Source organism: Motacilla alba, chromosome Z (genome assembly GCF_015832195.1).
Source record: "Motacilla alba alba isolate MOTALB_02 chromosome Z, Motacilla_alba_V1.0_pri, whole genome shotgun sequence".
NCBI classification, from domain to species: domain Eukaryota; kingdom Metazoa; phylum Chordata; class Aves; order Passeriformes; family Motacillidae; genus Motacilla; species Motacilla alba.
In genome coordinates this window covers 353,931-378,614 of record NC_052046.1, presented here as the reverse complement: position 1 = coordinate 378,614, position 24,684 = coordinate 353,931, and the positions used below count along the sequence as shown (strand labels likewise).

Below are 24,684 nucleotides of genomic sequence, written 5' to 3'. Positions count from 1 at the left end.
ATGGCGCGGGGCCGGCGCGGCGGGCCCGGCTGAGCCGCCGCTGCCCGCGGGGCGGGCGGCCCCGGGCCGCGGCGGCCGCCGCCCCGATGAGCGGATGAGGAGCGGGCGCGGCGGCCGGCGGTGCCTGGGCGGGGAACCGGGTGCGTGCGCCATGAACCCCGAGCTGGCGATGGAGCCGCTGGGCAGCCTGCACGGGGCGGCGGGGCACGAACCGGAGATGATGGGCAGCCCCAGCCCTCACCACGGCGGCCGCAGCGCGGGGCCGCTCCGGGTGCCGCCCCCCCCGCCGCCGCCGCCGCCGCACCAGGAGCTGCCCCCCGCCGCCCGGCCCGCCATGGTGCCCAGCATGGCCTCGCTGCTGGACGGCGCCGCCGAGTACCGGCCCGAGCTCTCCATCCCGCTGCACCACGCCATGAGCGTACCCTGCGAGGCCTCGCCGCCCGGCATGGGCATGAGCGGCACCTACACCACGCTGACGCCGCTCCAGCCCCTGCCGCCCATCTCCGCCGTCTCCGACAAGTTCCACCACCCGCATGCCCACCCGCACGCCCACCACCACCACCACCACCACCAGCGCCTGCCGGGCAGCGCCGGCGGCGGCTTCGCGCTCATGCGGGACGAGCGCGGGCTGCCGGCCGTCAACAGCCTCTACGGGCCCTACAAGGAGGTGCCGGCCGTGGGGCAGAGCCTCTCGCCGCTGGGCAACGGGCTGGGCCCGCTCCCTGGCTCCCAGCAGGGCCTGCACGGCTACGGGCCGCCTGGCCACGACAAGATGCTGAGCCCCAACTTCGAGGCGCACGCGGCGATGCTGGCGCGGGGGGAGCAGCACCTGCCCCGGGGGCTGGGGACGCCCCCGGCCATGCTGCCGCCCCTGAACGGCGCGCACCACCCCGCGCCCCCCGGGCCGCCGCCGCCGCACGGCCCCGCGCTGCCCGCCGGCCGGGAGCGGCCGCCCCCCGCCGCCGGCCCGCAGGGGAGCGGCGCGGGGCAGCTGGAGGAGATCAACACCAAGGAGGTGGCACAAAGGATCACGGCGGAGCTGAAGCGCTACAGCATCCCGCAGGCCATCTTCGCCCAACGAGTGCTGTGCCGCTCCCAGGGGACCCTCTCGGACTTGCTGCGGAACCCCAAGCCTTGGAGTAAACTCAAGTCCGGCCGGGAGACGTTCCGCAGGATGTGGAAGTGGCTGCAGGAGCCGGAGTTCCAGAGGATGTCTGCCCTGCGGCTAGCAGGTAGGTGCAAGCCGGTGCCAGGCGGGGAGCGCAGCGCGACCCCCGGGGCGCAGCGCCGACCGGCCGGCCCCGCACTGCGTCCTCTGCCGGCCCGGCCCGGCCCGGCCGCTTCCCCGCTCCGCCGTGAACTGCGGGGCTGTGCGGAGCTAGCCGCTCCCCGCCTCCCGCAGCGCCGGCACCGCGCACCCCGGCTCTGTCCGGCGGGGCTGTGCGGGGCCCGGCGCCGGCGGAGGGGCGCGCACCGCTGCCGCTGCCGGGCGGCGGGGCCGGGGCTGCTCTCCAGGGCCGGGTGCTGAAGGCGCGCACTCCGCCCCGCACCGCGCTCTCCGTGAGCGTCCCTCCTGCGGCTGCCGGCGCTGCCGGGCGCACCGGGGGGGCCGGGCGGGGGCTCCGCGTCCCGGGACAGGCGGGGCCGGCGGGAGCGGGCGGGGGCCGGACCCCGCGCAGCCCCGCGGCCCCGGCCCGGCCGCATTGTCCGCGGAGGGCGCGCGGGCGCCCCCTGGCGCGGGCGCGGAGCGCCGCAGCCCCCATTGTTCTGCGGGGGCCGCGGGGGGGCGGCGGGCAGCGACCCTCGGTACCGACCCCCGCACCGACCCCCGCCAGCGCCCGCACCCGAGGTGAGCCGGACAGGCCCAGCGAGAGCTGTCCCTGCCGTGAGGCCGTGCGGGGTGCGCCCGCGGCGCGGTGGGTGCCCGGAGGTGGCCCCCCGGCCGGTCCCGCGCGGGTGCGGGCCGGGCGCCGCCGTGGAGCACGGCCGGGGCTGCCCTCCCGCTCCTCGGAAACCACTCGGCCGTGGACATGGGTGCAAAAGGACACGGGGGACTGTGGCGCGGGCAGAAACGCGTGGGACAAACCGCAGCTTGGGGCGGGGGCCAGGGGTCGGGGCGCTCTGCTCTGACAGCGACGAACATCCTGGGATATTTGTGCCACCGAGCCGCCCTTCTTTTATTTCAGTTGGTCCCGACGAGGGCAGATCGTTTCCCAGCGGGCAGGTACGCAGCGGGCTGTTGCCAGGGCTGCCCGCCTGGCCGGCACACTCGGAGGGGTCTGAGGGGACACGGGGGTCTGTGCGCTAGGGAAATGGGCACAGAGAGTTCCCGCACCAGGGGCAGCTGCCGGGAGAGGCTGGGATGCGGCGGAGCAGGGCGAACAGGAGCGATGGATGGTTGATGGCCCTAATCCCTGGCCGACCTGTAAGCAGAGGTGCTGCGGGTTGAACACCCACGGCCTGGGGTCTCCACAATCCCCGTGGAGAGTGCTCGGGCTTTCCCCAGGTGCGGGGCTGTCCCGACTGAGCTGCCCTTCGGGAGAGGGACGCTGATCCCCTGCTCGGCTCTAACGCCCACTGCAAACCCGTCTGTCCCTTCCAGCAGCCGCGGGCATCCGGCTCTTCTCTGCTTGCAGCCGAATGAAGGTGCCGGGTCTGACCGGGGCGTCAGAGGGACACAAGGGCTTTGGGTTTCTTGCCGAGCACGCGGGGATGTCGCCTTCACGAACAAACGTGTATCGAGAGGGAAATCGATGCAGATAATGTTTAGAAGATTAAAAGAGCATTAATGCTGGCAACAGGAGCATCAACGTGTGGACCCAGTTTTCATTGATCTGGAACCTGAGCCGGCTCATTTCCAGTAACGTGGCTGGTGCTTTTCCTTCCCAGCACTGGTCCCGGGTGGGGGTTCCCCGTGGAGCCCTGCATGTAGAGCAGAAAATCAGGAATCACAGCTGCATGCAGAGTTATGCCTGTATAATTCTGGGTCTCTGCTTTCCCAGGCCCCCTGAATGCCTCTGCATCCAGGAGTAAAGTTTGGAGAGAGCTCAGGTGCTGAGTGGTCATGGACTCCCCATGGAGCGGGAAAGACCTTTGCAAATTACCTTTCCCTTCAGGAAATCGATTATTTTAATTTCCTTTTATTACCACGTGTGAATATGCGGCCCCATTGCCTCAGTGCTTCCTTCTCCCCCTTTGCTCGCTTGCTTAAATCCCTCTGAGCATGGGGGAAAAGCCACAAGCATTTCAGGTTTTTAAAACAAAAAATACCCACCAGCTATTTGCCCCATACCGCTGGAAATTTTTCCCAAGTGGGGCGCAAATCTGCAAATCTTCCCTTGAAGGGAAATGCCCCTCTCCCTGTGGGAGCAGTAGCAATGCGGGTGTGCTTAGTATTTTCTCTTATTACAGAAGATATATAGCGGTGTCTATCCTATTCTAACCTAATCCAATTTAATGTTATTATTTCTGTGGCTATTGTCTTTTCTTGGGGGTCCTTAGGGCTGCTGTGCCGGGGGCTGTGTGCGGGGAGCTGCGGGCAGCGGCGGCGGCGCACGGGCGGTTCCGGGGGCGCTCGGGGCTCCGAGGGCAGAGCGCCCTGCTGGGCTCCCCGTGCCCGTGTGTGGCTGCGGCTGCGGCCGGGAGCGGCCAGTGCCCTCCCGGGGACACCGTGCTGCCCGGGCCGCGGCGGGGCTTTGGGAGCCTCGGCCTGACGCTTTTGCCGCAAGCCCCCCGAGGGCGGCATCGGCCCGGGACCTCGTCCCCAGAGCGGAATGGGGCCCCGCTGGTGCCGCTTCCCGCCCTCGGGACGGGGCAGTGCGGCTCCGGGCCCTCCCTGCTGCCCTCCCTCGCCGCCGCGGGAAGGTTTCGGGAAAGCCCCGGCCGACCCGACCGACAATCCCTAAATTTCTGCGGGCTCAGCAGAGCGCCTCGCCGCCTGTTTACCTTCTGCGGTCCCGGATCGCCTTACTGATGGTTAAACACCTTTGTACCAAAACACCATCGACGGTTCGTTTGTGCGGAGCTGCCCGGCCCCCGCTCGGCGCTCAGACCTGTCAGTACCACGGAGAGCGGCGGGCAGGGACGAGAGCAGGGACCGAGGGAAGGCAGCGGGAGCAGCAGCGAGACGAGACCGCGGGGCAGGCGGTGGCCGCGGACTCCCCCTGGCCCGGGCCCGGTGAGCCGTGGGTGGCAGTGCCCGGAGTGGGCGGTGGCAGTGTCACATCCCAGGGCTGAGCCCCTGCACCCCCAAGTGCCCCAGGCCAAGGAGAGGGGTCTCACAGGGAGGAGTGGGCTGTGGACACTTGTCCGCCCATCCTCTGCTTCTTTGTGCCCTACCAAGTGTTTCTTCCCTGGATTTTGAGACTGTTGTTGTAGCTGTATCCCCAGCTAAAAATTAAGGCATGATAACATCTGTATCAGGCACGTTACCTATTTATAAAGCTAGTCTTAGCGCTGAACTGAATATACAGGTATGTAAAGGTTCTTTGAAAGGTGCTTAGTGGCTTGAAATATTGGTGCTCTGTTCAGCTATAGATTAGTGGTTGTGTTTGAACAATCCATGCGGTAAATTGTGGTGCTGGCTGATAAATTGTATTTCTCATGTACCAACTTTCTGAAATAATCCCCTGCCCCAGCTCTTTGTTCCACATCATTTCTGAAGGCGTTTCTGCCACACAGAGATCTGAATCCTGCTTTTGCAAAGCAGACGAGTTTTATCGGTTTCTTGATTATTTGATGAAGTTAATTCTGAGTACATTTTGGATTAAATGCATTTCTGTATTTTCCCCCCTACTTTTAAAAAGAAATAATTAATTTGTCATCATGTGTTACTCATTCTGAAGCCGTTCTTCACTATTTCCTTATAAGATTTTTTCCCCCAGCATCTTATTTTTCCCCTGTATCTCCTGCCCATCACTGTTTGAACTGAAATATCCCAAACTCAAGTATTCTCCTCCAGCTGAGAGTTGCCACAATTTATTCATGGCGAGGAATGCATGCAGGGGAGAACATTTTTGCCAAAAGGACTGTTTCCCAGTAACTGGTGCTGGTTCTTCCCATCCTCTGTAGGAGTGTTTTCGCTCCGCGCTGTAGCCCCGGGTGCTCATTCCTGGTGCTCCTCTCTGGTATTATTCACAAAACCTTGTCCTGGACGTTGCTGCCATCCAGCAGCTGCAGGAGCTTTTCCTGCCCTTCCAATTAGCCGTTATGGGGAGATGACAAGCTTCCTGCAGTACCCAACACGGCTGTGCTGAGCCTCGAGCACTAAAGGCAGCAGAGTCCTCATCAGAGCACTCCCCTGGAGCTGCCTTCAGAGTGCAGCCGGGGCTCTGCAGGTGTGCAGAGAATGGATCTCAGAGGGAGAGCAGGGCTGAAAGGGACTGCAGACATCGCTTGTCCTGACAGCCTGCCCCTTTCTTCAGGATCTCCAGAGGGGGATTTTTTACCTAAGCGATCTCTTCCAGGGCTTACAGGTACAAAAAAACCCTTAATGACTGGCCTTAATCTCACTTTTTGTCTTTTAAAGCCTTTGCTTCTCATCTTATCCCCACTAGACACAGCGAAGAAGAACACTCCCTTCCTTCTGATAGCAATCTGTTTGTGTTTAAGGCTCCCATCCTGTCTCCTGTCTTCTCTGGAAAAAGCCCATCATACCTGGGCGATGAATATTCAGGGAAAGCACTATATCCAGCGGGACAGATAATACATCTCTTTTTCCAAGGTAAAAGATTTTGTATTCAGCTCTATCAATCTTGCAGACTTTTACATAAAAGGCTCTCTGATTTATAGAGGGGTTTGCACACAGAAATCATACCAAACAGACTAATCTCAAATGGGTTTGGTGATAACATCAGCCAGACAACTCGCTGATGGCAGAGAGAAATGCAATCAAAAAAGAAATGGGAGCGTTTTGGGGTTGTTTGGAGGTTTTGAGCTATAAAATCAAACTGCTCCGTTGTGAAAAAAGGGACTCAAACCACTGGTAAATGCTGCTCAGAGGAATTATTAGACAAGTGATAGAGGCTGGCAGGTTCCCAAAACGCAAATTGTCTCCAAGACCAAAATATCTCTCAGTAAGCAGGGAACATATTTATGAGCAGCGGTGATTTTCCAGCAGTTCTCATCCCCTCCTAATGGGATGGGAGCACGGGGCCTGTGCCGAGGCATTAAGCTTTGGCAAGCAGCACTGGGCTGCAGGAGCTGAAGGAAGAGCAGAGGAGGTCTTCCTTGGAGGGCTTCCCACACACCTTCTTCTCCTCCATGTTGAGAAGGAAAAATCAGGTGGGGTGCCAAGAGAGCAGCACCTTCCTGGCTGGAAACAGCCAGGCTGTGAACTTCCTTCTCGGAGCCTTGCAGGAATCCTGGATCTCCAAACAGGGAACACCTCACCATTACAATGGATGAGCAAGCAGATCTTCCCTGGAAGAACAGAATTAACTTTGTGCTACACATCCAATCTGTTTTTCTGGATAAATGCCATCAAGGGCATTCCTAGGGTTTCAAAAATTAGGAGTTTGGTGTGTGTGCAGCGGCTGGGATGAGCAGCAGTGTCTGCCCACCCCGACAATGTGATTATTTGCATCTTCATTCTGATTGCTCCTTGTTCCATAATGATTTTGTACACAGCGGAGTACTTAACCTAATTTGTATTGATCTCAATCGCTCTCATTCGTGCATACTTAATTCAGAGAGGTAATCAAATTGATTTCTGAGGCCTAGTTTTTAAGAGATTGTAGTAACAGGGATATACAAGCGGTTGCTTTAAGTGAATCACAGCAAAAGAAAAACATTTTAAATCTTTAGAAAATGTTTTGATGGTCATTTCATTGTGTTCGGTATTACCAGAGTAATTACATTTGCCTCACATTGCGTCCTCTCCAAACTGGAATAGAGGAGCAGTTTCAGTTCCATCAGACAGATAACTGGGTTTGGGTGACTTTGCACCCGCACAAACCACACAGGCGGGATCAATATTCACTGCTTGTCCTTAGGAACAATGGGGACTGAGGGCATACTGCTGGATTAAGGGAACATGGGTCTCTGCTTGGCTCCTTCTTAGCCCCTGCTCGTTGTTTCGCCACTGCAGAGTCCCTTTTGCTGTCAGTTAAAACACCCAGGACCAGAGAGGTACAGGAGCTGTGTTGGTGATGTTTCCCGTGTCCCAGCAAGTGGCTCTGCTTCTCCCTGGCTGCTGGGGCACTGCTCCGGCCCCTGGGACCCCTCCCGGGCCTCTTCCTCCCTCTGGTGCTGGTGACCCTGGTGTCCTCATCTCTGCCTCCCTCCTGGAGAAGTGTAGGAGCTGAGGGAGGCCCTGGAGCATCCCTGCCCCGTGCCTGAGGGCTCACAGGGTGGCATTGAGCGGGGCACTAGAGCTCCTGGATATTTTTCAGGATTTCTGGCTGTTTGGAATGCCTGGGCTGGCTAGGTTCATTATAACGTTTCTGTCCTGGGGTTTTGAGCTGATCTGATGAGCTCTCAACACCCCAGCATTACACCCCAGAACAGCTCAGCATTCGTTGGAGGGCATGAAAGGAGCAGGAGGCTGATGTGACAGCGTCAGGAACAAAAAAGGTTTAATAAAGGCAAAATAACAAACTCAAACTGATCCAGGTGCTCCAGACTTGTGCTCCTGGTAAAGACACCTCACAAAAGCGATTTGGTTTCTTTGTTCTGTCCTTTTCTACTCAATGGCCCAGGCGGGACCTTTTGGCTTATGGCCAATTAGCTGTCCCCAAACTTGAGGTGAAGCCCCAAGGTCCTATCAGTGATTTTCCTACCTGATCACTGGGAGAAAGTTCTGGGCTCTTTCCTTTTTGGGGGACAGAGGAAGGTTCTGTCACTCTGTCCATAGGGGGCACATTCCTACAGTTCCTCTCTTGTGGTGAAGAAAATGGAAAATCAGAGCCATTGTTGCAGAAAGTCAGGCAGATGAACCATTAGTAGGGAAATTCAGTGTGATGATACTCAGGTGTCACAGTGCAGCATCGGGTCCCTGCACCCTCTTGATGCCCTTCAAGTCGTGGGGCACGCTAAGGGAGGCAGCACTGACCCCAGTTCTGAGCAGTTCCTGCATTGTTCCTAATGAAGAGCATCTTCAATGCAATGCAGAAGAAAAATCTTGTCTTTTATATTTTTATGTATATTTTTTTCCACAGTTCTGGCTTTCAGTTCTTGCTGGTTGTCCATTTTCTTCCATAGGATATGTTCAGCTTTAACCACAGCTAATAAATCAAATTGTGCTTAGAATCCAGATGGTCTCTTCCCTTCACCCTGCTGTTAAAACCTTTCTCTTTCTTCCCGGAAAATCACTTGATTTTATTAGAGTGCTCACCCCATTTTTCTCTGCTGAGAGATGCACGTCAGGTGCAGCGTTTGCTTTTGTGGGGCCTTTTCAAGAGCAAACTCAACAGTTCAAGGAAAGTATTTACTGAATGCATCAAAAAGCACATACCTCTGCATTATTTATTATCAGATACCAATAACTGTAAAACGCAGAGTATCTCAGGACATAAATTAGTGATGGTAGGAAACATTCCGCTCGTCCCAGTGTCCCGGAACCGATTAGAAGCTGCAGCAAAGATGCTGCTGCTCATCATGTCCCCAGCACCAGGGACATTGCCTCGTGGATTCTGGACACGTGGCCACGTGAACCCAGCTTAACACCTGCTTTTTCTGCTCAGACAGGCAGCTGGATGTTGTCTGTGCGTTGTCAGGGGTGCAGTCAGAGAGCCCAAATTCTTCCCTCCTCATGCCTCTGGGATAATGGCGTCGGAGAGGCGAGTCTGGCCACTGGGGCCGGGTGCAGGCTCACCTTGGTGCTCACAGGAGCATCCATGCTGCTTCCTGCTGCCGTGGCTCCCAGCCGGAGCCCTGTGCTGCGCCCCTGCTCCGGGAGGGCTGTGCTGGGAACGTTCAGCCCGACTCTCAGGGGCAGCTTTCTCTCGTGCTTTGGGGTACTTTGAGGTCCGACCTTCACCTCCCTCCCAGAGGCAGCTCTGCTGCAGCCACTGGAGTTTGGGAGCAGCGAGGCGAGGGGTCAGGGTCAGGCACTCCAAGAAAATACCCCAGTTTCCTGCAGAAATGCTGTGAGGTCCTGTCCCTGCATGGGAGGAGACAGTCAGTGCCACAGTGGCTGCGCCAGGCTCCACACAGGTACAGCCCTGACTGGGTTAATTACAGACATTTCCACAGTCTGACTTTTACCTTTGGGCCAGCTTCATTTCACATTCCAGACCTGCAGAATTATTTAACAGGGCTGCTTAAAACCCGCCCGCTTATCAATTCTCTGGGCTCATTTTGTCCCAGCACATTACCTAGCCATGTCAACATATGGATTTTCTCTCCGTGCCCGGTGCAGACGGCCTGGGCAGGCTATTTTTAAGTGTGGGTGTGCTCCGGCAGCGGTATTGGTTTCAGCACTTGCTGTTCTCTCTCTGCTAATAAATACAGAGCAGCTATTAATACGAATGGGTTTTAGGATCCATTAGCATGGCTCAGCGATGGTCCAGCACTGCTGCCCTGCGTGACCTGAGCTCTGAGGGCTGCCTTCACCCTCGGGACCTGCCCCGGGAAGGGGGACAGGCCATGGGGGCGGTGCCCTGGGGTGGTGGCACTGCAGGAGTCAGGCGGCAGGGGAGGAGCAGGGCAGGGCCAGGTGAGCTGGTGCCTGCCCTGGGAGGCCAAGGAGGTCCGGGGTGCTTTTCCCCCTTGGTGCTCACACAAAGCTGCTGCTACCGGGGCTTTGACTGGGGTTTGCTGGGCTGTTTAAAGGGACAAAACTTACGTACAGCTGTTATTCCTGGCTATTGAGAGGTATTGGGGATGGAAAAGCAGTGCAGCCCACTGGATTCCTCTGGGAGCACTCCGGTCCCATGTGCCAGAGTGGTGCTGGCTCAGCTGGTGACACTCGCCCGCAGCGTGTGACAGTGCCTGCCGTCGGGGTGGCTGGCGGGGTCTGTGGGCACCACCCTGACACTTTCTCTCTGTCTCTGCCACCCCCTCCCAGCCTGCAAACGCAAAGAGCAAGAGCCCAACAAAGAGCGGAACAACTCCCAGAAGAAATCCCGCCTGGTTTTCACGGACCTCCAGCGCCGAACGCTTTTCGCCATCTTCAAGGAGAACAAGCGTCCCTCCAAAGAAATGCAGATCACCATCTCCCAGCAGCTGGGCCTGGAGCTCACCACCGTCAGCAACTTCTTCATGAACGCCCGCCGGCGCAGCCTGGAGAAGTGGCAGGACGACCTGAGCTCCGGGGGCTCCTCCTCGGCCCCCAGCACCTGCACCAAGGCGTGAGGGGCGCGGCACGGCCGGCAGAGAGCGGCTTGGCAGCGCGGCCCCTCGCTGGTGACTAAAGCACAATCCCCCCGCAACCAAGCCCAGCCCAGCTGCTCCCGAGGACGTTCCTACGGCTTCTCGTCGGTCTTAGCAGGCGCAGGCTCCACATTAACCTCTCTCCACACAATACTATGCTCAGGACAGGCGAAGCAGGTCTGAAACGTAGGGGAGTCGTTCTTGAGGCAGGTTTCTCCTGAGCCCCAGGTTTCTGCTGCCGGCCCGGCAGCCTCCCGTGCCCGGCGCCTGCCGTGTGCTGGCCACACCACCCTGCGGCCACACGACAACGGAGCACAAAGTCGGATACTAAAAACCCAAGACCCTGTTTTTAATCTCAGGCATGGTTTTTTGTTAAGTGTTTTAGGCCAAAAAAAAAAAAATCAGATTTAAGGTTTTTTCGGTCGGTTTTTTAGTTTAATTTAATCAGCTTGTTCTTGGATCAGAAAAGTTCAGTTCTCTTGAGCTCAAAGCATCAAGCACAAAGCCGGTAGCTGCAGCCACAGTCTGGCCCTGGGCTGCCCAGGGCGGCTGTGCCAGCTGCAGCCTGACATCCCGGGAACACCGCACGAGCCTCAAGCACAGCTGGCAGTTCCTCACAAGCTCTGTGTTTGTACCTAATGCACACTCAGGAGGTCGATGGAACTGCTACAGTTCATGGAGCAAACACAATGTTTTGGAAGACTTAGATTAATTTACATTATTACATCCTTTTTAGTTTCTGGGAATCTGGTTTCTCCTCGGCAACGGCTGTTACCGAAACCTTTTCAGCGTTCAGTGTATTTTTGTTCATTTTATCAGTATTTTATGGTACTTTCAAGCAGGAAAAGAAACAGAAACAACCCTTCAGATGCCACTGACCGTTTCAGATGTGCCGCGTTTAGCTCTATCGCATCCCTAAGTTCCTTTTCCCTGCCAGCTCCCCGAGCCGGCAGGAACACAGCACACCAAAGAGACAGGATTTCTGCAAGCCAAAGATGTTTATAACTTGCCATTTCTCCTTGTCGTCGCTGGTGCGGGTGGTTGGCCGGCGCTGGCGGAGCCTGGCGAGCTCCCCGCCCTCTCTCCAGCTCCGTGCAGCGGAGCCGCCCTGGCGGCGGCGCCACGGCCGCTGGCTGCTGACCGGCCCGGGCCGCCGTGCTCCGCCACAGACACTTGAGACTTTTTTTATGTACTGCTTAATCGAAACCAAAGAAACGTTTTCTGCACCTACTTCTTCTGCAACAAACTGTTCCATGGAAAGATAAAATAAAAATTTTAAAAAAACCAAGGAAGCATGTCAGGAAGCAAACGAGTCCCACACTGTGTTCTACAAACATCTCGGACATTTTCGGAAGCAGATCTCAAAGAAAGGGTTGACAAGAATGAGAACAAAGCAAAGCCAGTACAATTGCTGCTTCATTTGACAACTCAAGTCCTCTTAAAGCTGAAGATTGTCTTTAATTTGTGCCTATGCAGTTTTTTCAAAAGAACAAGGAACAGAGCAACCAAAACCTCAACAGCTACAATACCAAAGATGAGGATTCTCACTACTTGTGTTTCGGTTTGTTTCTCCTCTTGCACGACTAATGCACATAACCCCACTGATCTCTGGACAGGTAACCACTCGTGAGTCCTTGTGCAACCAGAAGGGAGGGTTCATTTATGTTTTCCCTGTTTCTGCCCCACGTGGCACCTCTCCAAGTGCAGGATGTTGGGATACGGCCCTGGTGCATCCCCTCCCTCCAGGAAACACTTGTGGGTTGGCTGTGACTTGTGTGTTGGTCTCCCGTGTGTCTGGAGCCGTGAGCAGCCACCCTCCTGCGCGTGACATCGGTCGAGTGACCTCCACCCTTCTTTCTCCTCCCCAGGGATAAAACTTGCAATATGTGTGTTCCCATCTCCGTCACTGTGAGCGCTGAGCAGCGCCACAGCCCGGCTCCAAACCTCCACCTGAACCAAACCCAAGAATTCAGCAGCTCCTGGGGCAGTTCAGGAGCTGCTTCTGACATATTAGCCTCGTCATGTTGCTTGATCCAGGTCATGATGATCCAGACCATGACATGTCCAAATTTGTCCTCAGAGCTGGAGTGCATCTTGCTCCTCTCTGCCTTTAGACAAGGGCTTCATTTTAACTGCTTGACAGGACTGCTGCAGTCACTTCCCAATGACTGCACTTAAAATGGAAAAAAATCAAGAAGCCGCATCTGCTCAGGACAGGAAAAGTTTCTGGAAAGCAAATTCAGGATCCTCTCAGCGAAATTGACAGCACATGTCTGCTCTGGGGATCAAAGGATCCCCTGGCAGATTCCAAAGAGATTTGGAGGATCCTTGTAGCCAGACATGGAATAAAGTTGCCAAAAAGTGGTCCCAGTCTGGGCTGATGTGTCCTGAGGGCTTCTCACCCAAATGCCAGGTGTTTGAGTGCAGAGTTTGGAGCCAGCAGGCTGTGGAGCAGGGCCCAGCTGAAGTTTCACTTTCATTCCCACCTAAGTGTCCATCAGAGCAGCCCCTGGTGCATTTTGAGCTCGGCATTGCCCTCAGGGGAGCTGTCTCATGCTGAAGTGTCCCCCTGCGATCTGCAGTGGCAGGGGATGACACAGGACCAGCGAACACCCCGGTGCTCCTTCCTCACCTGCCCTTCCTGCAGAGAGAGGGTAGGGAAGTGCATTGTATGCCACAGGGAATGAGCCCCGGGCATCCTCTGAGCGTGTGGGACACCTCACTGAGGCTCCTCTCACCTGGGGGACACTCCCCTGAGGGACATCCAGATTGCCACAGCTCTGCCTCCCACCTTCCCCAGAGGCAGAGGGAGCTGCCCACGGCTTCTGGTGAAGCCTGGGAGCAAAGACCTGGCCTTTTTGCTCCTGCTCAGAGCCCATCCAGTAGCCCCAACAAAGGGAGTTTAGATCAGGCACTGAATTAGTTACAAATTTCTCCTCAGTGAAATTCTCTCCAAATTGTGGAAGTGTTTATTATGCAGCATTACAGAGTAGCAACACAAACGAGGCTTCTCTGGGCTGGGGCCTCAAACCTATCAACAGTCCCAATGCATTTTCACCTGCTGCATCTTTTATCCCTGCATCTCTCACGGCCCTGTGTGACGTCTTCCATTCCAGTGTCCACTCTCGTAGGCCTTTATGTAGCAGCTCCCTCAGACGAGGAGCGTGGGAGCCACAGACTGTGGTGGAGCTGTTTGTCCGTGCGGGAGAGGCTGTGCTTGCTCTGCCCACACCCCAGCAAAGCCCAGCAGCCTGTTCCATCTCCAGGCCCTGTACCGATGAATCTATAGAGCTGTGTAATGTAACTTGTTGTTTGTTTATTGTGCTGCGAAAGACTCGTGTGTACGGAGAGTATCCCAGCATCTTCTGGACCAGGAACTCGGAGCCACAGCCTTGGGCACAGCCAAGATGAATTCAGCTTCCGAGCAAGCTTGGCTATTGCTGGATGTCCCGAGCAGGAAGAAAGAATGTGCTCAGTGACTTCGGTTGCAAAGCTTTATTGTGGATCTCTCTCGCCTACAGCTGAACCCAAAGACCTGCGAAGGACTCAGCCGGCAAAGCTCGCTCCGCCCGCGGGAGGGCAGGGCTCTCCTTTCCCCAGGGAAGGCACGGCAGCCACCCCGGCTTGCGGAGCGTGCCGGCTTCGGACACGGCCAGCGCTTCCCTTGCTTGTCACGATTCCCGAGTATTTTTATGAGATGGGGAAACTTTCTACTTGGCCTCCTTTATATTTATTATGGGGAATTTTTATTGTTTAATTTTTTTAAGAAGGCAAAGCTTAAAATGGTTTTATTTTTTTCCAGACGCCTGTGGGTTTTAACCCGATATATTATCTATCAGTAATGTAATTTATTTAATTTAGTCTTAGGGCAGGTCCTGAGATCTCTGTTCAGTCTGAATCCCATTGTGTTTCGGTTTAGCTTTTGAATTCAGTGGAGTTTTGCCTGAATGTAGATGGGGGTCAGGCTCTGATGTTAGCTCTTTGTATCTATTTAGTTCGGCCATTTGTGAGTTCATTTGGGCGTAACTTTGCTTATTTATCCGCAGGGCTGTTGTAACGCATCGGGGATGCGAGGCCTGGTAGTAAATACACCTCAGAGCTGGTATTGCTTTGTAGAGCAGCCAGCTTCTGTCAGACAGGGGAAGAACAACTCCTTCCGTCAAAAAGTCTAGTTTTAATTCCTTCTTTTAATTCATTTTAATCCTTTAAATATCAACCTTTAAATTATTTAAGTTAATCTCTTCCCTCCTGATTAGAAAGTGTGACATACCTTTATTATGGCACATGAAGCCTTCATAATGTAACTTATTTATTTAACTTATTCATCATCCCAGGGGATGCCCTTGTAGAGTTTTTATTTTTAATTAGAGTTATCTATAAAGCACTACAGCTGATTTCCTGTAAGAGCAGCAGAGCAAACTTTGAGGACAAGCAATGAATATTCAACCTATAACTGTGTATTCAGAAAAACAGGAAAAAAACCAAAGACACTGGGATACTTTGCCTGAACTTTGTGGCTTCTTAAAAGTTAAGCGGGGGGGGATAATAATCCATGCCAAGCAAAAAGAGAGAAACCCTTAAACTAGCTGCTTCCAAGAATGAACTTCTGTGTGTGGAAAAAAAGAAAAAGAAAAAAAAAAAAAAGAAAAAAGAAAACAGAAAAAAAACCTTTCTATTTCTAGTGAGAACCAAAGAGGCTACCTCACTGACTTTTCCATTTGTAATTTTAATCGTGTTGATGATACCAAAGATACCAAAGATTTCTTTCTCTGTGCGGTCTGCATTCTGCTTGCGCTCTCTGATAACTCCCACTGTTCTCTCCCACACCCAGAAACGTCCAGCAGAGCCCAGATTCCCAAAGAAACGCTACCCTGGAAGCTGCCAGTTCTGGTGATGCCCTTTTCCGTGTTCCTTGCTCCTTGCTGCCGGCCAAAGCCGCCTGCAGGCGCGGAGCCCTTCCCGCTGCCGGTCCGCGGTGGAGCGCTTGTGCGGGGCTGCAGGTGACTCCGGCCCTCGTCCGTCCGCACGCTCCCCGGGGAATCCGCAGGCGCTGCCAGGGCCGCTGTGGGGTGTGTTTGCAGCAGCAATTAGCATTGCTAATTATTGTTATTCTCGTGCTCGAGCAGAGCCCAGGGCTGGTGCGGGGCCGCAGAGCCCGGGGCAGAGGAGGAGTTCGTGCGCAGATCCAGGAGCTGCTCCCTCTCCTCACCTTTGGTTGTTGTTTACAATTACCGTTTTCAGATAAAAATCAATTAATTACTTTTCTCAAGTTAGCAATGAAGTGAGGCTACATTAAGCTCCATTAGCGTCACGTTCCTGAGTGATTACTTCCAAGTCGTTTGGTTGTTTGGTCGGGGAATTAGCGGTGCCCTTTGGCGCTTGGGTTTTGAGCGTGTTCCGCGCTGTTTGTAGGGCTGCAGCAATGCTCCGAGAGCCGAGCCCAGCCCTGGGCGCTGCTCGCTGCCGAGCCCAGCCCGGGCTGGCCCAGCTGCTGCTGCAGGGCCCGGGCCTTTCCCTGAGGAATCTGCTGGCCGTGCCCTTCGGCCGCAGCGCTCACCGACAGCTCAGCACAAACGCTCTGCTTCAACGAGTGCTGCCTTTCCTTTCGTGTTTCTTTGGGGGCTTAAGTCTGTGTTGGAAAGGGTAGGACTTGACAAGTGTGCTTTTCTCTCTGTCTCTGTGTTCCTTCAATACAAAGCTATAATAATTCTCAGGATGCCTTCTGGGCGGGGGGAGCCGATTGTCCCTGTGCCCTCGGACACAGACAGTCCCCAGAGCTGGCAGGGTCCCCGTGGCCCCCCCGACTCCTGCTTCACTTGCAAAGAGTGATGTTACCACGGGACGAGTGCCTTGCTTGAACCAAAGCAACGATTTTGCCAGTCTAGACCTCTCTGTGCTTTTTTTTATTCTTCCTGTGAATACCTCAGCTTCGACTGGGCCGCCGAATCGTACCTGGTGGGCTTTTGTACTGTGGTGCTTTGCAATGCAGCCCTGCAAAGAACAGACTCCTGATGATACCAAAGGCTCTCCTCCTCTTTCTCCTCCTCCTCCTCCTCCTCCTCCTCCCCCCCCCATCCCCGATCTCTCTTTCTCCATGGTTCCAAAGCTTTATTACGAACTGGGCATGTTGGCAACGCAGACCGTGCAATCCCTTACCGAGTTTTCTCAGATATACCTCATAGAGAGTAGCTGTTTAGCGTAATGTTATTATAGCGTATGTAATAAATTATTCACTGTTTCTTTTTGGTAACTGTGATTTAAAAGGAAAAAAAAACAGAAGAAGAAGCTTTATATGTTTTAGGTTGTGCTTTTGTACTAGACGGAGAAGGTGCGCTTAAAAATGTACGTCAGTCTTTCTTCCCATTGGGTTTTTTTTGTTACTTTGGATCGGGGAAAAGTTGCAGAATGAGCCCAAAGTTTACAGTTTCATATTTTGCTGAAGAAACAATCTGTGTTCATTTGCTCTGTTGGAAAAAAAAAAAAAAAAAAAAAAAAGAGGGAAAATTATTTTCTACATTTGTGCTACTTGGTCTGAAGAGCTGATTGTCCTGTGTGACGGTGTAGTATTATAATTAGCAACTGCCAATCAGCGCTCCCATGTTTATGCATGAGGCAAACCCTTAGCAGTGTGATGCATCGTGGTTCTTAATGGCAACTTCTTCCTTTGGGTTTGGGACGAGGTCTTTGGGTTGGTATTTATTTATGCATGGAGCCTGTTAGCTGTTCGCAGTCGTGGCGCAGTTGTGTTTGCATTTACGCTCTGAAATCACGCCCAGTTTCGCCCCGCGCAGCTCAGCGCTGCTCAGGGCGGGTGTCCACGTCAGCTCTGGTCTGTCCCTGTGTTAAACAGACCCAGATTCAGTTCCAATGAAATTGCCATTTGAGGAGAAGTTTGGCGGTTTCCCCGCAGCGATTCGATTCCTTCAGGCCCCTGGCAATACCCGTGCTGCTCCTCGCGGAGGCTGCCGTGCGTTTGTCACAGGGTCGGGAGTTCTTTGGCTTTATGGCAGCCCCTGGGCACAGGCAGGGTGGGTGACAGGGACCTGCTCCCGCGCGGCCCAGCCGCAGCTGCTGTGCCATTGTGCCAGCAGGGGCAGGACGTGCGCCTGGGCCCAGCAGCACTGTCCCAGCCCTGCCACCTGGCCCGAGGGAGGCCGGCCTGGGTGTCCCTCCGAGCACGCCAGCTGTGTCCTGTGCTGCTGCTCGCCCACCCCCTGCCCTGGGGCCGGGTTTGTTGAGGTGCTTTATCCCCCTCTGCTTTGCCCAGATTCACGCTTGAGCCCCCCGTTTAAGGATGGGCTGTGTTTTCTCTCCGGGTCAGCTTCGGAGCCCCGATGTCCCCCCGATCCCAGGCCGTGCAGGACATAAAGCCAAACCAACTGCTCCGAACCCTGAACTCTGGTGGGAAAGGAGGCCTGGTGGGGCAGTGGCAGTCTCCCGAGGAGCCTCTGAGTGTCGATATCGTCTGTCAGTAAGGGTATATTAGAGATGTGCTCTCATTAGTGCAAGGAGACGTTTTCATTTGGCCTTACTCGGTAGGTTGTGATAACGATGAAAGCTGTGTAATATAGTTGGGTTATTTTCTTTCCCGATTTCTCTGCCAAAGACAGTAACAGACACAAGAACTTTAACCAGGGGTTTTTGTAAGACAGTTGATGATTGTAACAGTGGTTAACCTTGCAGAAAGCTTTCCACGTTCTTCCGCAATAAGCAGAGCGGGATGTCCCGGCAGAGCCCTGCTGGCAGCTGCCACCACTCCTCACCACACGCAGTTGTTGTGACCCAGCGCCGAGTCACCTGCATTCCTCAGTCCAGAGGCCAAGAGGGGTATGTGAGGCCATGGCAAGGCCACAGCGGGGCTGCCACGAGCTGCTCCAGCTGGCTGGAATTTGCCAAGGTACTTGTATTATGAAATTTAAGGTCTATTTTATTATGTCATTTTATGTCATTTTTTAACTTTGTGGAAGGTGGTATGTTGAACTGAGTGTAAGCTGAGTTTTTCAGACAAATAAAGTAGCTAAAGAGTGAATGTTATTTTATCATTAAAGGGTTTTTACTCACTGATTTGTGCCAATAGATGTCCTTTATCTCAATGACAAGTATTACATTGCTTTCAAAGTTTTATTTATAGCTATTGATGTAAAACCCACACACACATATTATTTGCCAAAGTTCAATAAAGGAGGAAAACGATGCTTTTGCTTCCTTGTGCGATCAAAAGTTCCTGTTTTTTCCCAGGGTATTTTCCACCACAACCCCCTCCCACACCAAGGGGTGCAGTGGAGCCGAGCAGGGGCTCGGGCTGCTACAGCTCTCAGGGACAGGGAGGGGTGAGGAGAGCTGAGCACAGCCACACTAATGCAGGCCCCAGGGTAGGACCACATCCCAAAAATGCCACCTGGGACCGGGGGCCTGGGCAAGCATGAGAACAGCACTTGGAAAAGGATCTGGCACCTTCTGCCACGAGCACAGCCTGTGCAGCTGAGATATTACAGGAGAAATCGCTTTGTATTTGTGTAAGTCATGGAATTAGATGATGCAATGTAATTACCATAAAATTATGTTAGTTATTGCACTTTCTTTCCCTGAAGCAGCTCTACGGGAGGAGGCAGGAGGTTCCTGGGGCTGAAATTCCATGGCAAGGAGGATGTAGCAGGTTTGCCTTCGTTCATTCAGTCACTTACCCTAGCTGTGGACAAATCTTGTTTGTTTTGTTTCCTCCAAAAAAAGCAAAACAAAGTGCACAAGAAAAGCACTTTGTTGTATTTCTGTCTTTAAAAACCAAACAAGACCAGCCCTTTCTTGCCCTAGCTCACTCCTCTGACCACCTGGAGCAGGGTCAGCCTGGGGATGGCATGGGGGGACCCCAGAGTCCCCCTAGCCCTGTGTCCCAGCCCCAGAGCAGTGACAAGGCCCTGCGGGGTTTATTGTCTGGGATCTAACCTTGGCACCAGTGTCTAACCTTGGGGTTAATAAACTCACTGAAAAATTTGTTTTCATGCTCATTCTCTTGTGTCCCTCTCTCGACACTGAGCCAGGTCCTGCCATTAATTAAATTTACACTGCTTCATTTCACTTTGCTGAGTGGCCACGGGCGCAGATAAAGGCAGAGCTGCCTCCTCAGCACTTTGTGTCACAGAGCCCAGGACGTGGCTCTTCCAGCCTCCTTTCCTTCCCCCTCTGGCTGTGCAGGGAACAGGAGGGGGGCCCTGAGCCCTCCGTGCCAGAGGGAGCGTGCTGGGTGAGGAGTGTTTGCCCAAGCCCCTTCCCGTGCACAGAGGGGCTGAGGGCTGCAGAGCCAGTGCCACCGGGACAGCAAAGAGGAGCACAGGCAGGGCACAAACCCTCCGACAGCAAAGAGGAGCACAGGCAGGGAACAAACCCTCCAACAGCAAAGAGGAGCACAGGCAGGGTACAAACCCTCTGACAGCAAAGAGGAGCACAGGCAGGGCACAAACCCTGTGACAGCAAAGAGGAGCACAGGCAGGGCACAAACCCTGTGACAGCAAAGAGGAGCACAGGCAAGGCACAAACCCTCCAACAGCAAAGAGGAGCACAGGCAGGGAACAAACCCTGTGACAGCAAAGAGGAGCACAGGCAGGGAACAAACCCTGTGACAGCAAAGAGGAGCACAGGCAGGGAACAAACCCTGTGACAGCAAAGAGGAGCACAGGCAGGGCACAAACCCTCCAACAGCAAAGAGGAGCACAGGCAGGGAACAAACCCTCTGACAGCAAAGAGGAGCACAGGCAGGGTGAAAACCCTCTGACAGCGAAGAGGAGCACAGGCAGGGAACAAACCCTGTGACAGCAAAGAGGAGCACAGGCAGGGCACAAACCCTGTGACAGCAAAGAGGAGCACAGGCAGGGAACAAACCCTGTGACAGCAAAGAGGAGCACAGGCAGGGCACAAACCCTCCAACAGCAAAGAGGAGCACAGGCAGGGAACAAACCCTCCGACAGCAAAGAGGAGCACAGGCAGGGTGAAAACCCTCTGACAGCAAAAAGGAGCACAGGCAGGGTGAAAACCCTGTGACAGCAAAGAGGAGCACAGGCAGGGCACAAACCCTCCAACAGCAAAGAGGAGCACAGGCAGGGCAGAAATCCTCTGACAGCAAAGAGGAGCACAGGCAGGGCACAAACCCTCTGACAGCAAAGAGGAGCACAGGCAGGGCAGAAACCCTCTGACAGCAAAGAGGAGCACAGGCAGGGCAGAAACCCTGTGACAGCAAAGAGGAGCACAGGCAGGGCAGAAACCCTGTGACAGCAAAGAGGAGCACAGGCAGGGTAAAAACCCTGTGACAGCAAAGAGGAGCACAGGCAGGGTAAAAACCCTGTGACAGCAAAGAGGAGCACAGGCAGGGCACAAACCCTCTGACAGCAAAGAGGAGCACAGGCAGGGCAGAAATCCTTTAACAGCAAGAAGCAGGAGTGGTGACACGAGAGTAATGCAGCCATGGCAGGTCATTTCCATCTCACTTGCAGGATTGTTCCCCTGGGGATGCATTTTCCAGGCACTTAGCATGGGCACAGCTGGAAGAGGGAAATGGGACCATTTCATTAAGCTGCCGAAAGCTGAAGGATGAGCTGGGTGTGTGGGAGGATTGCAGCCGGGCTGGGATGCTGTGCCAGCAGCAGCTGTGCCCCGTGCCAGGCTGTGCCCCTGCGCTCGGGCCCAGGGCCAGCTCTGGGCCCACGGAGCTCATTCCTGCAGATTCCCCTCAACTCACTGTTTCCTAACCCTGCCAGGATCACAGTGACCCCAGGGAAAGTGCCGTGAACCCCTCAGGAGCAGACACCGCGCTCCCATCCTCCTCCTGCTCCTTGGGCAGTGCATCTGTCAGGATCAACTCGGCAGTAATGAGCTGCCATGTGGGACCCGCCGTGATCACAGCACGGCTCCCTCCTGGCTGCAGACGACGTGCTGGCAGCTCTTCTGATCCAAACACTCCACACCACTTGAAACCCCGCGGGAATGCCCTCGGGAAACAGCCTGGGATGCAGCCTGCAGGGAAAGCTGCACACCAACAGCAAGTCAGGGTGAGGGAAGTGGGTTTCTTTTGAGGGAAAACAGCAGCTTTTGCAATGCCACTGATTTTCAGCACGCGTGGGATGGAGGTGCTGGAGGAAAACAACCAGGACAAAAAAACCACCTTGGAATAGGCAGCGTGGCAGGATACCACAGCGGGATCATCAGGCGGGAACAACTGACACCAGTGCCCACACACAGAGAAGAAGCCAAGGCAGCTCTGCCTGCCACAAGCTGCACCCGCTGGAAGCTGCCTTCAGCCCTTGCACACAGCAAACCTCCAGGAGCGACTCCAGGGTCCAGCGCAGAAAGGGATAATGGCAGGAAGCCATAAGATCTTAAACCAGCAGATTAAAACATACAAGACCACTTTGGGTCATGTTACACCTCCCTCCCCTCCCGCCTGACAACACAAGAAATGCAAGGCGGTAAAAGAGCCGTAATGGCCCAAGAGCTCCGGGATGAAAGCGCTGGGGGAGTTGGCTGTGAGGAGCCCGGCCTGGGCACGCAGCCCTCCCCCCGGCCTGCTCCGAGCATTATCCCTTAAGTGCTCGTTTAAGCTTCCTTGGAAATGCCCCTGCTCGCTGGAGAAACGCAATTAGGCCTCAACTGCGGGTGATGTTCACACGTTATGGATCATCCTTAAGAATGACAGGAGAATGCAGCGCTCTGGATTCCCCGAGCCAGCTCCCTCTGCCTCATTCCAGGAACAGCCAGGCTCCGGGTCTGCAGCCCCTTTCCTGCCCCGTGAGCCAGGGACCGCTGCCAGCACCTCCAGAGACTCCCACAATCCCAGGCTGGGCTGGGGCGGAAGGGAGCTGAAAGGCACCCCAAGGGCAGGGACACCTCCCCCCGAGCAGTGCCCCAAGCCTGCTCCTGCTCAGCTCTGGGGATGGCAAGGAGCACCTCCTGCACACCTGGTGGCCTTTGGGGCTCAGTGACACCGGGCAGCCGCTCCCGGAGCAACCTCTGAGCCCGGGGAACAAAGGCCGTGCGTGCTGGGGATGATCCCTCCCTGGACAGACAATCCATCTCCACAGCCATGGGAAGGATGCTCACCAGCCAGGCCAATGGACTCAAATTACATAACCTTTTTGTGGCACTTACTGCTGAGCATAAAACAGGAGGAAAACAAAAGGCAGGTTTTAGACCTGGTCCAAATTTGCAAATCCCTGTGCTCTACAGGCAGAAGTAGAACCTGCTCCTGAGGGCTTGAAATGCTGATTGACAACTGCATGCCTTGCCCAGGTTGTGCTGCCATAGACAAGCACTTCCACGGAGCACGAGAGACACAGCGCAGCCCAGACTCGCTCGGGAACTTGCTGCTGGAAACGCGAGAAGAAACACGGCCAAGCAGGAAAGCAGGTGGAGAGTGAGCCCTTCAGAAAGAGGGAGGGAAGGAAAACTGCTTCCCCAACGTCAGAGATTGGTTTGGATTCAAATGTGACATTGCCGAAGTTCTGCCAGGCTCGCACAGCCAAATCCCCACTCAAAGGTAACACAGCAAAGCTTGGGCTGAGATTCCAGAAGAGAAGCAGCACCATCACTGCTCTCCTCCGTATTTCCCACCTTCCACTGTGCTGAGCTTGCATCCTGCTCTCTCCCCCATCACAGCCCAGTCACAAGAGCTCACTAATGGATCAGCTTAAGTATCCAACATGTCCAATCCCTGCTCCAGAAAATAATCAATCAAGCACTTAATTAGTAACATCAGCAAGGAGCTGCCCAGAGACCGCTAACAGGGAACAGAATAAATTACCCATCACAGGTGGGACCCCATACCAGGGCAAATCCTGATTCACCTTCTCCTCCAGTCTTTTTACGGGGTGTGACTCACCCCAGCCTGACACCAGAGGTGCTGAGAGAACTTCAGACACCAGCATGAAGGGCTCTTACAAAGACACGCAGCTCAGTTATTCCTCAAAAGAACTTTAATTGCAATTCCATCCTTAAGGCAAATGACACACAGTAGGAGTATCCAAAATTGCTGTGTTACATCAAATGGAAGTCCTTGGTCAATCTGAAATGCATATGTTGGGCTAAAAGCAAGTATCTGTACACATCTGGCATTAACAAAAGCAAAGGAGCTGCTCTGTCCTGCAGCTTACACTCCAAGGTGATCCCCAGCTCTCTGGGCATGCTGGGAAGGGAGAATTCCCTGAGCTTTCAGGTACTCCTAGGGAAACCCTGCCCCCCTGAGCTCAGCTGTGCCACCCTCCTCTCCAGGGGATGGCAGGAGGCCAGCTCTGACACCAGCCACACCCCTTTGGTGTCACAGCACCTTTTGGAATCTTCCACCCTCTCTGAAATGCAGTGAGGACCGAGGGACAGGTCAAAAAGAAACTCAAAAAGAAAAATTCACTCAATAATTAAAAAATAAGCCAAACTGCAGAGTGTTAAAGCAGGAAAACAAGCTCACCCCTTCACTGCCCATTTCTTCCCTCAGGACACCACGGGCTGTTCCTAACTCCCCAGTTTCCAGTCGATATCCTGGGGCCAGAGCTGCACGGTGCTGGGAGCTCTGGTGGGCAGACCCCTGCCCAGCTCACTGCTGGGGCTGCAGGACAGTGACCCCCTGCCAGCCCCACGGCTCCAGCCCAGCCCGGAACACCCACGGGGCAGAGTGAGCTGCAAACTCAGTGGGACACAGCGCTGAGGAGGGCTCAGGAAGGCTCATGCACCGTGGATCCCTCTCTCCTCAGGGCACACACTCACCCAACCCGCCGGGCATTGGCCTGGGAGATGAGGAACTCCTCAGAAACCTCGATGGAAACTACTCTGACAGCAAACAGCACCACCAGCACAAACAGCACCACTCTGTGAGACAGGCTCCATCTGCTAAAAGCTGGAAAATTAAGTGATTTCTACATGATGGTGTAATAGCAGCAACAGAGTAATTATCCCGCTTGTGGTTAGAACACTCAAAAGTGAATTTTAAGTACCTTTTATTACTGGGGACAAATGTAATGCCTCAGAATCAGTGCCAGCTAGTATTTTCAGGACTCTCTCCAGTATGAAAATGAAAAGCCATCTGTATTTATAATACCACAAGGTTCATACGATGTTAACCTTTGCTTTCCACACTTGTAAATATGGTCACAGCCTGGACCACCTGAAGGTCCACGTTCCCTCCAGCCGTGAGGAAACAGGAGTGGGCAGGAAGATTTGACAGACCAGACTGCTTTCCACTGATCCCAAAGTGTCACGCAGAGAAGTGAAATAGAGGAAGTTCTTTGTCCAAGGAGAGATGTAAGGCCAGTGTTCCCAGACATCCTGGACATTTGTGCTCCTTTTTCCTGCCCAGGCAGCGAGCAGAGCCCAGGGGGAGGGAGAGGAGGGAGAAGA

The 24,684-nt window shown here is 54.6% G+C and overlaps 1 protein-coding gene across 1 annotated transcript; it reads left to right on the top strand.

The window, feature by feature from the left end:
* ONECUT2 (one cut homeobox 2) lies at positions 1-19,898 on the top strand. Its single transcript, XM_038125349.1, has 2 exons — positions 1-1,232; positions 10,007-19,898. The coding sequence occupies exons 1-2, from the start codon at positions 95-97 to the stop codon at positions 10,291-10,293; spliced, it is 1,425 nt and encodes a 474-aa protein (XP_037981277.1). The 5' UTR covers positions 1-94; the 3' UTR covers positions 10,294-19,898.
* Positions 19,899-24,684: the final 4,786 nt, after the last annotated feature.